General features: G+C 39.1%; 1 protein-coding gene across 2 annotated transcripts in view; it reads right to left on the bottom strand.

The window, feature by feature from the left end:
• The window catches only part of INSC (INSC spindle orientation adaptor protein), a 137,656-nt gene that overhangs the window by 93,128 nt on the left and 29,792 nt on the right, over positions 1 to 14,736 (bottom strand). For both annotated transcript variants that reach the window (XM_064657424.1, XM_064657425.1), the window contains exon 2: positions 2,303 to 2,396. In XM_064657424.1, coding sequence (XP_064513494.1) covers positions 2,303 to 2,355 — 53 coding nt within the window. In that variant the 5' untranslated portion in view covers positions 2,356 to 2,396. The remainder of the gene's footprint in view (positions 1 to 2,302; positions 2,397 to 14,736) is intronic.

The following is a 14,736-nucleotide window of genomic DNA, read 5'->3' as shown; positions in this document are numbered from 1 at the left end:
AACAGCACAGACTCTCAGGTGAATTCAAGCCCCTTTTCTCAAAAAGCAGGAGCATGAACTGGAATCCTGAGACAGGCATACATCCTAGGCTTGCATATAGGAACAATAATGAATTAAAAATACTTGAATTTTGTTATTTTGAAAACTAAATTTTTTTAAATCCTCTTTAAACAGGGGTCATATCACTCCTTTTTCTAACCCAGACAAAAAGCATAATCTCATAAAAATTCCATTTCTTTGGAAAAGCTGTTATGTGGAGTGGGTTTTGTTGGGTTTTTTAATAATCAAGAAAAACACTTTGTACAACTCCTGAACTTTATTATCTACCCAATACTGTGTTCTTTCTGCCGAATTCTTAGGGTAAAAACAGATTTTTTTCAGTTCTGGCCTTCTCCGTGTCTTCACCTCTCCGGCCACTGTCAACTTCAGTCTCCCCATTTGTTACAAGGGTTTTATCTGAAATAATCCTCATTGGCAGAAAAAAGGATTCTCTTTCAAAAGAGGCACCAAAAATAAGAGTTTCATATTTTATTAGGGGTGGGGGAGAACATTTATTTCATTTCAAATCTTGCTATAGAGAATTGCCCTGCCGAGTCGAGCTGTTTGTCAGAACATAATGCTTGCGACATGGGACTTCTCCAAGTCACTTCTTGTGCTAAGCTACATCTTAGTGCAGAGTCCTTGTGAGATGGTGTGGCTTTGTTCACATAGCATGGCAGAGCTTTTCTTCCCTGAACACTGCACACAGGCAGTTTCCTTTTCTAGAAGTCGCTAGCCTACAAAATTCAGTGCTCTTCAGTTCTGTGCTGCTGTTACCTTTAAGTGCATTATTCCTCCTCCACATTTCCATTTGCTAGCACAGAGAGCCTCCAGCTAATTTCTCCGTTTACGTATGGGCAAACAATCTTGCCACCACCAGCCTGGACCAGCCCTTGGCCACCCACAGGGCCTGTGCAGATAGTTTTCTACTGCTATAAGAGTCTTTCACTGCCCCAGTTGGCTATAATAGCTTCTTTGGCTTTTGATCCAGGACTCAGCTTGTGAAACCCATTAGTTATCACCAAGAAATTAACCTTTATCTGACCACTTGGTTAGCCTGAGAATTTCCATGGGAAAGTCATTGGCCTGCCTTCACTACTGTCTGTGTCTGAAATGATCTTCCATGGCTTCATCCCACAGAACAAAACTAAAGTAATAAGTAAAATACGACACCTCATTGCTACTTATGCTAGTCCACTCTATGTTTGGCTCTTCAGGATTCTAGGACTCACTTATTTCCAAAGCAAGTTTAAGCTAACATCTAATGAAGAGTAACAGTTGTCCTGGAATCTGGTATCCCCAAACTATGTTCCTCCATATAGTGTTTCTTCTAAAGGAGAATATATTCACATGGTTTTACTGTGATTTTGAGCTTAATGGCATTACCAAAGTATCTGCTGGAAGACTCAGGTAGGGACAGGTAGAGAAATATCAAATTACTAACAAAGAACATCACATTTTGAGATTCTTTATCATAATTAACTGGTTCCTGATATACAATTGCAGTGTGACCTGAAGAAAGGAGATGGGAAGAAAGACTGAAATTCAAAACCTTTTAATTTCTGATTTTATTTCTGCATTCAGCAGCCCCACCTATCCTCCCTTTCCCAAAATAAAAACAAAACCACCACAGTTGTGCCACATATGAAGACTGTAAGCTATTGTATTCATTTTTTTTCCTTTTCATGGAACATGCTAGAAACAGAACTATATTACTCAGATACAGCTACTAGATGCCAACCAACAGATAAATTTTATTTTTCTTAATCTGTTGATTAGCAGAATCACCAGTGTCTCTGCTCCCAAATGGGCAACACAGATTGGAGAGATTGTACTATAGCCTTTGTATTATTACCATACCTCCATATCTACACCAGAAGAAAGTCAACCAAGTTAAAAAGATTCATATTCACAGTTTCAGCAGTATTCACAGAGAGCAGCAAGTTCCAGGGATTTCCATCACAACAAAGAATTGATCCAGTAAACACAATCACATCTCTACTGCAAACATGGTCATCCTTTAAAAATGATGGCTGCATCTTCACTGTCATGATTTACCAGACTTCAGGTACACAAATTTGCAAATGCCTCAAGAAATACATCTCAGATTTCCACATTCATTCTCAACATTTTGTAGGAACATTACCTATTACTGAGTTTAAAAATGAGATTTTAAACATCCTTGGGTCCTCAAAGGAAAGTGCAGCTGCAGCCTCAGAGGCATTTAATCACTCCAAGTTGGATGATAGAATGCACCACTTACCGCTGAACTGGTAATGAAAGGGAATCTAAGTGATCCTCGCCCTTAAAAGCCATATTTATCCTCTTCTTATGTGCACTTCCCCATAGGCTGGGATCTAGAAAGAAAACAGTTATTTAGTAAAGCTAGGGAAACTCAGGCCTCTTCATGCATTGCCCTACTCATCTGTGGAGATAACTCATTAAAAACAATTCAAAAAGCTTCTTTTCCACAGACTACCTCACAACTCCAGCAGATAACCAAGGGCCTTAAGTACATTCCATGGCACAAGCAACATAGGGTTTGCATTTCCTGAACTTCCTGGACTGCTGCAGAGGTCAGAGCCATCTGAGCTGAACATTTCTGAGTTAATATTGAGTTATTATTTAGCCTCATTTATTTTGTACTAACTTGAACTCTAGAAAAAAATCTAATGAGTATTATTGTAATTCTTCATGTTACTGGGAGGAAGATTGCAAGTGAGCATATGCTCATATGATTTCAGGATCATTTAGTACTACATTTACAGAAAGGTCCTTGATGTCTAAGCTACCAAAGTATTAATCCCATCCATGTTAAACAATTTCATTTTTTTAATCCATTTTTAATGCTACACACTCTTCCTCCATGTTTTCCCTTCATACCCACTTACCAAGAGGTACATCCAAACATTAACTGTACTGGAAAGATACAGGAAAGGTGGAGAGAGATTCCTCATTTTCACAAAAGGAAGGAGTGCTGTCTCCTTCCCTCTTCTTTTAATTAGCCTCATCTTACACTACCTACTACAGATCAATGCATATTTGCAACAAAAGCTGTAGAGGATTTATTCTACCAAAAGAAGTGAAGTCATTTGCACTCACCCACACGGTCACAGAAAACTAATGCAAAATATTTGAAGAAAAAGATGAATCTATGACTCATGAAGAACAAGGAGGAGATGAATTAATTTGGATGAGGAGACAGGAACAGTGGGGAAATTACAGTTTCTTAGATGTGAAGAAAAAACTGGGATCAATGAATCTCACTCCTGAAGAAAATACTTTACACAGGCAATTACTGCTGTTTGTGTCACCAACTAAGGCAGAATGTTTTTGATGTAGCTGCTTCTGAAATTCTGCTATTTGATTATTGGCTACATTCTGCAAGTGCAGTCAGCCAGCATTTAAGATATTTGCCACTCCAAATTGCTCTTAATTGCCACAGAGTGGTCCTCAGAATCTTCCCTAGCAAACTGATCTCATTACTAATGCATGTCCTTGCTTTTTTCCCCAAGATCTCACAAACATCGTCCTGAGTACCTCAAAGTATTACAATCAACATAATGTGTTCACATACTCTGTCCACTATTAGCACCAGATTGCTTTGCTGTGTCCCTGCCTACAGGATTTCCAGATTTTCCTGGAAATAAGATGTATGGACTAAAAGACTGAAACATGGGAGAAGAATCTGTAAAAAAAAAAAATCCCAAAACCAACACTCAGAAAAACAGATAGACAGTTTAAGTGTTACTGAATTGTCCATTTTAAAAGGATTGCAGGTATTAGATAGACTGTGACTGAAAATTCATGTGCCCAAGCATGCAAATGTTAGTATGTATCCTTCTGCTCCCATGCACACAAAGATTTGAAAAACAAGCTTATTGTTGGGCTTTGTTATTCAAAGCACTTAGCATATGATGGAAAGATTTCACTAACTGGAATAAATCAGCTATCTTCATTTATTTTCACTAGTAGACTTTTTTCCCTTTTTCAAAGATATTTAAGATTACCAAATGGAAATAATGATATAACCACATTTTCTCTAAATAGCCAAATATCACAATTATCACTGTCTTCCTTTGGAGGCGATACCCTTAACCAAAGCTGAACACCTTAATTTCCTTAATTTCCAAGATGAAGTTTCCCCTCCTGAATCTTATCATATAAAGGACCAAGAAAATAAATCTTTCAACCTACAGAAGAACAGATTTCATGGACACTGGCCATCTCTTTCTGCTCAGCATCAGACTGGGATTTACCTTCTTATGCTACCAACACTAAATCAACAGCTTCCCTCTGGCAAGCTAAAGCTACTTCACCATTAGCTCAGCCTACTAACAATTTCTAACATACAAATCAAAGCCACCTGCTTGTACTCCATTACTTGTGATCAGTGACATAATGTACACAGACATAAATTAGATTATTGCATGTCATTGTTCCCTATAAATTAGAAACCTGACAAAAATGCAAGTTTTTATATGCTGTCTTCCCGCAAAACACATTTTTATATTATGTCTGAGAGCCTCTAAAAACATGATCAACTCCTACTTAGAGGTTACTTACGCCCCAGGAACAATAACAAAATACACAACAATATCTTAACCAGACTGTCTGGCTCAAGACTATGATTAGATATTAGCTCAAACCTTTAATCCCAAGTTAATGTTGGCAGCATGAGAAAATGCTCTCTCCAAGCACTTGGCAGTCTGCCAGAGGACCCACAATACCCCCAAGACTACAAGAGAAGTTGGAGAACCAGTGACTGTTATGGTACAGGCTCCTCGTCCTGCTTGGAATGGCTCCACCACATGCTGGGCAATTATTGTGCTCAATGGCAGACGTTCAGTTTTCAGTGTTCTCGTTCATCTTTCTGGGTAAGACCAAGAATTGTACTTCCTGGTAAAGACTATAAGAGGACTGATGAATTCTTCTGTTTAATTGATGCTGCTTTTTACTCAAGTCCACAACACAGTGTTGAGCTCTAGTCAGCACTCCTAAAAGGAATGTCCTCTCCCACAGCTGACCATGTAGATGTTACATACTCACATTTATTAAGTATATGCCTACTAACAGGTAACATCAGTAGAGTTCTGCAGGAGAGTCTGGTTTTTCCAGTGGGTTCTGTGGCCACTGAATAGGTCCACAGCTGGTCAGAGATGCTGTCTAGGTAAACTTGTACGAAAAAATAACACTACTTGTATTTTGCAACATTGGTGATTTTGGTACAAGCCTGAACGACACACTGAAATAATAACAATTTTATTATTGGACTATTATAAGGCCTTTTATTTAACACCTTACACTGGATTTTACATAAATATATGTCTGTACACAGACTTGTATTTCAGTTGTAAATAATGACTTTTAATTCTTCTGGCAGATAGCAGGGTGTGCGTGTGGAATTAGATGTATCCAAGGCAGCTGCCTCTATGTCCTGCATTTTTGTATTAACACTGGATCAGATTTTAAGATGTTATTTCCTCGTGTTTATTGGATAGATATAGATAAGCAGATCACAAACATCCTTTCAATCCCATCTAAGACAGTCAGCCAAAAGCTTCTTTCGGAGAACTGGGCTTCATAAGAAGACAAAGCATCACACCTGAAACAGCATGTAAGCACTATTGGCAGAAAAAGCAGTGTCAGCAGAGGATGTGGTCTTCATGACCAATAAATAAATAAGTAAAGAAATAAACAAACACCACATAACCAGGAAGAGGGAACTTGCTTATATACAAGCACCAAGCCTTGCCAGCAATTGACACAGAGAACTAAAAACAGCCTAAAAAACCTGCCAAACTAGCCCATCCATAAGTTAAAGAAGGAAGAGTCTCATCCTGACTTATGCCAGGCTTGGCAGCACCTGTGAAAGCTGTGCAACAGCTCATTAGTAGAGTGATGCAGCTGCAACCTGTTAACACACTTGTTCCACAACAACAGACCCCCTCCTGCCTTACAAGAACTGCCTGCTGGGAACCTCCTCTTGCTCAAGTTTGTTTACCATTGGAGAGCAGCTTCTACAGTGCCACATGGTGTTTTAACAATCTACAAAAGATGTTACTCCTGCTAGGTAAACAAATTGTAAAATCTTGTAAAATCTCCCAGTTTAAATTTCTTCTACATCATTTAACATGTTAGTTTATCTTTAACAAGCTAGAAATTAGGAGGATTTCAGCAGTCAGGCTTCTGTTGGAAACAACATTCATGACCAAAAGTATCATGATAACATGTGAAATGTGACTCATTTTTTTCTACTACTGATGGCCCTAAAGTTGTTTATCACAAAATGATGTCCTTAATAATTAAGCCCTGAAACTTCATATAATTAAATTCACACTTTTGAGGTCATTCATGTCACACATGCCCACCTTTATAAAGGCTGAAATCAAAAGGCAAATCCATGAACTTTCTCCACTCCCCTTCCAACCCCTATCATAATTTCAACACTAACAATGTCTTAAAATAAGGTCAATCAAGAGCATCATTTCTCTTTCAGAAAAAGACAGAAATCCACACACTTACCCTTTGATTATTAATAATCACTTGAATTAGATGAACATGCTGCCTATAACCAATATGGTTAACCTAAGAATAAGAGTTATTAGCTAAAAGTCATTTCAGACAAGATATCACTTGATTAATATGAACAGTTCCTGTCTGTACTAAAGTACCACCTCTGTTCTGCCAAACAGAGCCTGCCCTTACTTTACAATTCTGGGTGTCTGGGAATCATTAGTTATTATTCTCCTGTACACAGAAAAACTGTTAATGGAATGCCACAAATCAAATTAAGAGCAAAATTCTGACAGCATTTATTTGATAGGTCAGAAAGTAAATGCATACATTCTGTCCTTCAGCAACACACCCAGACCATCAGAAGTTTTTCCACACTAGCCATTTCAGGTCTCAGAATCCCATGTCATTTTGCATTGTAAGAGTCTTTTACAGACATTAATTAATTACAATAGTAAAAGCCAACTCAGAATTAAGCTGGGTGTCACAAATCTAAGAAACCATAAAACCAGGAGCAAAAATAATGAAGAGTCCTTTAAATGATGCATTAAAATGCGTTGTATTACCATGGGATCATATACGCAGATCTATGTGCCACACTCCTAGAATGCCAAATTAAAACTGGGAGAGAGAGGTGGGAACAGTCACTACCTATGGCATTCATTCATGGTAACTGCTCTTGCAGAACCAATAATCATAGAGGAAGCACTGCTGAAAAGTTTATGCCTTACACTTCAAGTACTATGTGAAAGGTAAATTAATTTTCAGTTACAGAGATTTTTATTGCATATTTCTTCCCATCTTTGCCCTCTGCAGAGAGATGATCTCATTTTAAACAAGACTCTATCTTGGACAATACCTCTTAAGATATGATAGAATGGTTTGTTTTGGAAGGGACCTTAAAGATAGTCTAGTTCCAGCCCCCCAGGTTTGGGTAGGGATACTTTCCATTAGGTAGGTACCATCCACCTTCTATTACCTTTCATTATTACTTTCCATGCTTTCAGGTTGCTCAAAGCCTCATCTAACCTGTCCTTGAATATATACATACAAAAAATATATGTAATACATACTTATTAACCTCTGTTTATTTAACTACATTATATTCACTTATATTTTTATTTGTCAAAAAAACTCATACTTTATTATATATTAATCATAAGTTTCTATTACATTAAATATTTTTAAAGTATATATTATATGTATGGGAGAAGTATATATCTATATCTCCATCAAGTGTAGTTATTCACACAAACTGGAGTTTATGCTACTTCTTTTGTGTTCTGGATAGTTCTCATTTTAGCCTTATTCTACTCACCTATACCAGAGGAGAAGCTGATAAATCTTTAGTTCATGTAGGTCATCCTGAAAGTTACAGATGAGGAACATTTCTGTGTAGATTCTTGAGGGTCAAAGTAAAGAAAATATGAAATCTGAGGCCAGTCCTATTCCTCTGCATACAGAGTTCAATTCCCTAAACCACTTCCTGTTTTTAAAGCCCTCCTTGAACACGTACAATTTTTTCTTTTTGATCATCACAAGGCAAAACCTGCTTTTAAAGCAAGAGGTGTTGGATTGCTCATTTCATACCTGTATTTTAGTAAGTGGATCACATGAAAACACACTTGGAAAATATATGCAATGCAATCAGCAACTTCTGGTTGCATCATAAGGGAAAGCATAGATGCCTGTTTACCCAGGTAATCCAGCTTTCTCCAAGATTAGGAATGGAGAAGATCTACCATCACATACACTTTACAAGTCCTTTTGCCAAGGCATGAGTTTTCTTACAATACATCTTTGGCAAATTTCCCATTTAGATCCAAAATCTCTAGAAAGATGGAGTTTATTATCATGGACTACATTATGAAAATATTTAATGTAAGAAGATAGAAAAGGGCATAACAGATTCTATGACTTCCTTTCTCCCAATCCCCCTCAAAAATATAATAGGCAACAGGCCACTACAATTATCACCTGGCATCTTTTTTTTTTTCTAATCTTATCAAATTCTCTAAAATCTCCCCTTCCTAAAGGGGCACCCCAATTTCTATAGATAGCAGTATTTTGGGAACAAACTGACTAGTGGTCACATTTCTAGAAATCAGCATTTTAGAGGCAGTTGCACTAGAAAAGAATTACTTCTGAGGTTCAGGAACTGAATAATAGATGTCAAGTTTGTGCACTCTAGAGCTATATTTTATCTTTAATGCAACGCAGAATAATCACCATATGAAAGAGTTTATTGGTTCTCAGAGGAGCAGCAATGCAAGTCGATACCATAAAACTCTGAGGGGTACAACTCATTGATATTTACACTTTCCTTGCTTTCTGACAGATGGCATAGGGCTTTCCTATTTCCTTAAACCAAACAGCCACTTCAACATCACCTGCACCAACACCAGTCTCAATTCAAAAACAACAGGGGCATCCCTGTTCCTGGTCACTTGGGTTCAAAGATATTTCCAAAGAGAAATGGATAAAACAGGCTTTCACCATTTGGTTTGCAGACCAGCTCTGTTCCATGTGGATTGCTCTCAGCCTTGGCAGTTCCTGCACCTGTGGCCTCTATGTGGCACCAGACCTTTCTCTTCCAAGATGCCCAGCTGCCATCAGGCAGAAAAACAACTTCCTTCCATCTCTTCCTTTCTCCCCCCACGTCCCCAAGACTAGACACGATGCAGCAATCAAGGACACATCAGCTGTAAAATCAGCATCTCATGGACATGTCTCTCAGGGCCCCCACCCTGCCTACAAGGGGAGTCCCCACCTGAGGTGACAGCCCCAAGGTGAGCACAAGACCAGCAGCAGAATCCAGCCCAGACTCCACACCAGGGCAGGGGAGGGGTCTGCAGCCCCAGGGCTGACCTGAGGCTGTAGCCTCCATGGGGGGGGGGACTGAGAGGAAACCACTGTTGGTATCACCTCCACCTCCCACAGCTCCCGGAAAGTAAGGGCAGCTGAGGCCAGAGCTGGGGCTCCCCAACACTTCCCCCCTGCCATGGGCAGGGACACCTTTTACTAGACCGGGTTGTTCAAAGCCCCCTTCAACCTGGCTTTATCCACAACTACTCTGAGCAACCTGTTCTAGTGCCTCACCATCCTCACAGTAAAGAATTTCTTCCTAATATCTAATTTAAACCTGCTCTCAATTTAAAGCCATCACCTCTTGTCCTATCACTACATGCCTTTGTAAAAAGTCCCTCTCCAGCTTTCCTGTATCTCCCTTTAGGTACTGGAAGGCTATTCTAAGGTCTCCAGAAAAGCCTTCTCTTCTCCAGGCTGAACAATCCCAATTCTCTCTGATTTTCCTCATGGAAGAGGTGCTCCATTCCTCTAATCATCTTTGTAGCCCTCCTCTGGACTCACTCCAACAGGACTGTGTCCTGTCTGTGCTGGAGATAGTCTGGTGTTAGAGATCCAAGTTTTGTGTTGATTGGCAGTAAATTCATTCAAGTGAAACTCCCCTGCTTTGGTCTCATTTACCCTGACACCAAGGATTTTATCTTGTCTCCTCAACAGCAGGCAGGATCTTGTGTCCCAGTATCCATTTGGAGAAATCAGAAATAAAAGAGCTGCTATTTCAACCAGCCATTGTGTAGGGTACAAAGGAAAACAGGGGGGGATTTTTTCACCTTAAATTGTATAAATGTACAATTGTACAAGTATGGACTATGCTGCTCATAAGAAATGCCTCCAGAATATCACAATTTTCTGTTATTAGCACGAGTCTTCCGACTGTAATGGCATTGCAACCAAGATTCATTATTTCTCTGACAAACTTTCAAAAACTCCAAAAGGTTCTTAGAATTAAGAGAGATAAAAAAATCCTTTTCCTATTGAGGCAGGAAATAGAGAAACAATTAAGTGATTTACCCAAAGTTAAACATGATGCAAGTACAGATTGAAAATAAATATTCCAGCATTCAATACTGTAAACAAGTAAATAGAGAAGATGACACTGTATTTAACAACTTCAAAGGGAAAAGAATAAGGACCTACACAAAGAACTCACTGCAAGGAAATATGACAATAATATATTTGCACATCTCTGTGTACAATCCATTTTCTGTTATGAAAAGATTTCATCTTAATATCCATTCCAGTTAGTCAGACAGGCAGTCTCAAAGACATTTTTATTTGCATTGATATTCCTCTAAAGAAAAAAAAAAAAAACAACTGACATTTCAACAGAGATGAGCAAAACAATATTATTAACTCAGGTCATAGCCCACACTAGCCAAGTCTCTATTGGAAGTATCACAAGGCATTACATGGTAAACAGTGGTGGTATTTTCACAATATTTCCCAGCAGTGATTAAGTTTATCATTTCACAGAGTTAATATCAAATTGCTCTTTTTTTTGTCATAACAATGAAAACCTTAAAAACAGCTTTATATCAGTACAGATTAAACACACATTTGTCTAAAATTTAACACAATCACAAAAGGCCAAGAGTAGCTGTCTCTAGTCAACTAACCACCTCTCTACTTGAATTACTAATAAATTTGCTATTTCTATTAATGAAGTTCAGCATAATTTTTTCACCTTTCTTCTACACAGTGGGGAAAAGAAAAACAAAGAGAACTACAGAAAAGTTAAAATGGAAGAAAGTAGATAAGAGAGATCAAAGTTATTGCCTGCTAAAAAGGTTACTCAATGAAAGGCAAGAGCAGTAGATCCAGCTGGACAACAAGTACATGAGATGAACCAACACACACCAAGGAACATGTTGAGAACATGTGGCTGAGTTACACACTTTCAAGGATTCCAACTCTCTGAACAATGATTCCCCTCCACTAGGCTATCTTCATGCTGATTGCAGACTCTACCCTCAAGCCTGCCTCTTCTAGATAGACACAGCAAATCTAGTTGTCAAATTTCCTAAAAGCTGGGGGGGGGGGGGGGAAATAGTCTGACTATGCTGTGAAATTACCTATACATAAAAAGCAAGAACATCAAGCATATGTCAAAGTTTGAGTATAGTTTCTATTTCTTGCTTTTTTCCTTTAATAAGCTCCAATTAACAATTCCAGAGAGCCTGTCAGCAGAACTATACTGCCTAGTCATTATAATTCTACATAAAGAACAAGTAATAAAGCAGCAGTGGGCTTTTTCCTGTTCATAAGGAGAAAATACTGCATTTATATTTTTGAACCACTGCCAAAGAGTATCCACTCAGACATTTTCTTCTTCCTCTGCCCTTCGCACAAAAAATGTGGAGGAGCCAAAAAGCTGTGGCAATAACACAGACAGGGAATCCCCAGCAGGGCTAGAGGCAAAACTGCTCTGTAGGATTATTCCCGTATTTGGTGTCTCAGGGGTAGGTGTAACATGAGCAGAGAACATCCAGAAACTCCTAGCACAGCTAAAGGCTACACACATTAGATTTGAACCAGAGATCAAAGCTGTGTGTTGGAGCAGGAAATGCAAAGCCTACTTCAAGTAAACATGCTGCATTCACTCCTTTTGTCATGAGCACTCCCAAGCCTTCACAGAGTTCCAGAAGGCCAATAAAAAAAAGTTCAAGTGGTATTACCTGATGTAATGCTTTTGTTAGAATCATAGAATATCCTGAATTGGAAGAGACCCCAAAGATCAAAGTCCAACTCCTTGCCCTGCACATGACAGCCTCAAGTATCACACCACGTACCTGAGAGCATTGTCCAAAGCTTTGAACTTGAATTCTGGCTGGCTTGGTGCTGTGACCACTTCCATAGGGAATCTGTTCATCTGTTCCAGTGTCCAACCACCCTCTGGGTGAAGAGCCTTCTTCAAGTATCCAACTTAAACCTCCCCTGACACTGCTCCATGATTTCCCTTGGGTTCTGTCACTGCTCATCAGAGAGAAGAGATTAGTGCCTCCCTCTCTGCTTCCCCTCATGAGGAGACTGTAGACTGCAATGTGGTTGATAGAATATGCTGAGTTGGAACAGATCCATGAGGATCATTGAGTCCAACTCCTGGCCTTGTGCAGGACACAGTTTTCTTTGGCACTTTTGGGGTTTGTGTTTTTTGTTGATGATGTTGTTAATTTGGTTTTTTTTAACGTTTCCCCCTTTCTGAATTCATAGGCTGAAGTTTTAGTGCAGAAGGGCCAATGAAGGGAGCACAGGCACCAAAACAATAAGAAACATAAGGAGAGGAGTATTTTTTGTTAGCAAGTGAAGTTTGGATGTTGATGGATGTACATGTGAAGAACTATGGCACACCTGTGAGCTTGCAACATTAATGGTCCTGAGAGAACACAACTGAATGCTCTTTTCCAGAAATATGTCTATCAGTGAAAAACTTGCATGACTAAGGATTCAGTGGAAATGGGAAAGCAAGCCCCAGTATTTGCCACTTGCACTGAGTACAAGGACAAAAAATATTAATGTAGAGCAACAAGGGCTTTTTGTTAGGCCTTCTGGATTTTGTCTTTTGTTTAAAACCCAGCCATGCTGTACAGTCAAAGGCACATCCTATCAGTTTATAACAATACTTACTAATATACATTGTAACTCTGCATTACATGGCGCCATTCCTACAAATATGGTAACTCAGTAGGGACCTGTGAAGTTTCATTTAAAAAGTGATTGTGCGTCACTACTTTTAATTACTAAACCTCCAAATTTGGAAGGCGTACAGGTTATGACCTATGTCTTCTTTCGCATCAGTAACTCCCCAATATGTAGCAAACTACAGGAGTTCAACAACTTCTCATTTATCAGCTGAACTATAGTAACTGACTGTGCTCCTCAGCTGATGTCCGGTAACCCATGACGCAAGGAACTGGCACACAGGTTTTGAGTACACAATGAACTGCTACACAGCCTGTTCCAGGATGGCTGCATTGTTTGTCCTCATGATTTTCTAAAAAGTGATGTTGAAAGGAAAGAAAAATTATCTTTTAAACAGCACAGGTCTCACTGCAGAAGAGGGCTAACATTTTGATAAATATTTCCCTTTATTATCATGCAGTTGTAACAGTTTGTGATGGCGCAAGTAGAGACAGATATACTGGAATTAGCTGGAAATAAAGGTCCTAGAGCCAAGATTTTGCTATTAGCAGCCAAATTCAATGAATTCCTAATCATTAGGCTTAGGAGTGCTCAGATTCCAGACTTCATTTTTCCTCCCCATAGAAAAATATAACAGTGACCAATGGGGATTTTATCCTCAACTTTGGCTTGAGCTTTGCAGTTATTTATGACTATGTCACAGAACTTTGTTTCCCTGCAGGTCAGACAGGTACACATTAGATTCACATTTGGAAAGCAGTCTATTCACTCCTTTCCAATGCAAGTCTCTGCACTACTAACACTCCAGACACCTGAGATTGGCTAAGAACAAAGAAATGTAAAAGTTCTCCATGAACTTCCATTTCAGCTGCGAATGCACCAAAACTTAGCAGAGGTCACATTGCTGATCCATTGCCCTGAAAACTTCAGTCTTCATTCAGACTTGTTTCGGTTGTTATCTGTGATATGTGGACTGTGGAGACTATCTCCCATTTAGAGAAGTAGCCAAGCAAACTCCAAATCCCTCCAGAGATCTCATTTCGCTATTAAATTACCAGCATCTTTCCACCTACCTCCTCTAGAGATAGTTTCACATTTAAGAGTTTCAGACATCTCCATTTTCCATGATCAGCCTCAGAAAACTGCTTATTTCCTAACACCCGTCATCTCCCAACATTGCCAACGTAACTGAAGGCAATAATTGGCCTCAGGAAGAAAACAGACACATCCCTAACCACTGTGGGTGACAGAGTGTACATTCTACCTGAAAATACATCTTTCATTATTTTCAGTGTGCCTAAGTTTAGAGATGCTATCAACAATCCAACCTTTACATGAGCTGGACCCAAAGAACTGCCTGTGCCAATTACACTTCCATTATACCAGTAAATACTTAAGGGTCAGGCATGTCAAATAACTTGCTAGGTATCTCCAATACTTATCTACTGATGTGCCAGTGCCTTGGCATCCAAGAGGAAGGATCTGCCACCTGAGCAGTCAGGTAAAAAAATTTGCTCCAATAGTACATAGTTTTTCTTTAGATACACATTATCTGGACAAGACTCAGAACAGAGGTTTTAGGGAAATACCTCGTGACCTCTCTCAGTACTCAGGCTAAAGAACAGAATCCTGGAAGCACTTATCAACTATATTCTTTACCATGACTGGAAGGCTGCA

Source organism: Pseudopipra pipra, chromosome 6 (assembly GCF_036250125.1).
Source record: "Pseudopipra pipra isolate bDixPip1 chromosome 6, bDixPip1.hap1, whole genome shotgun sequence".
Taxonomy (NCBI): domain Eukaryota; kingdom Metazoa; phylum Chordata; class Aves; order Passeriformes; family Pipridae; genus Pseudopipra; species Pseudopipra pipra.
The sequence above is the reverse complement of the archived record's forward strand: the minus strand, read 5'-3'. Positions and strand labels throughout refer to the sequence as shown.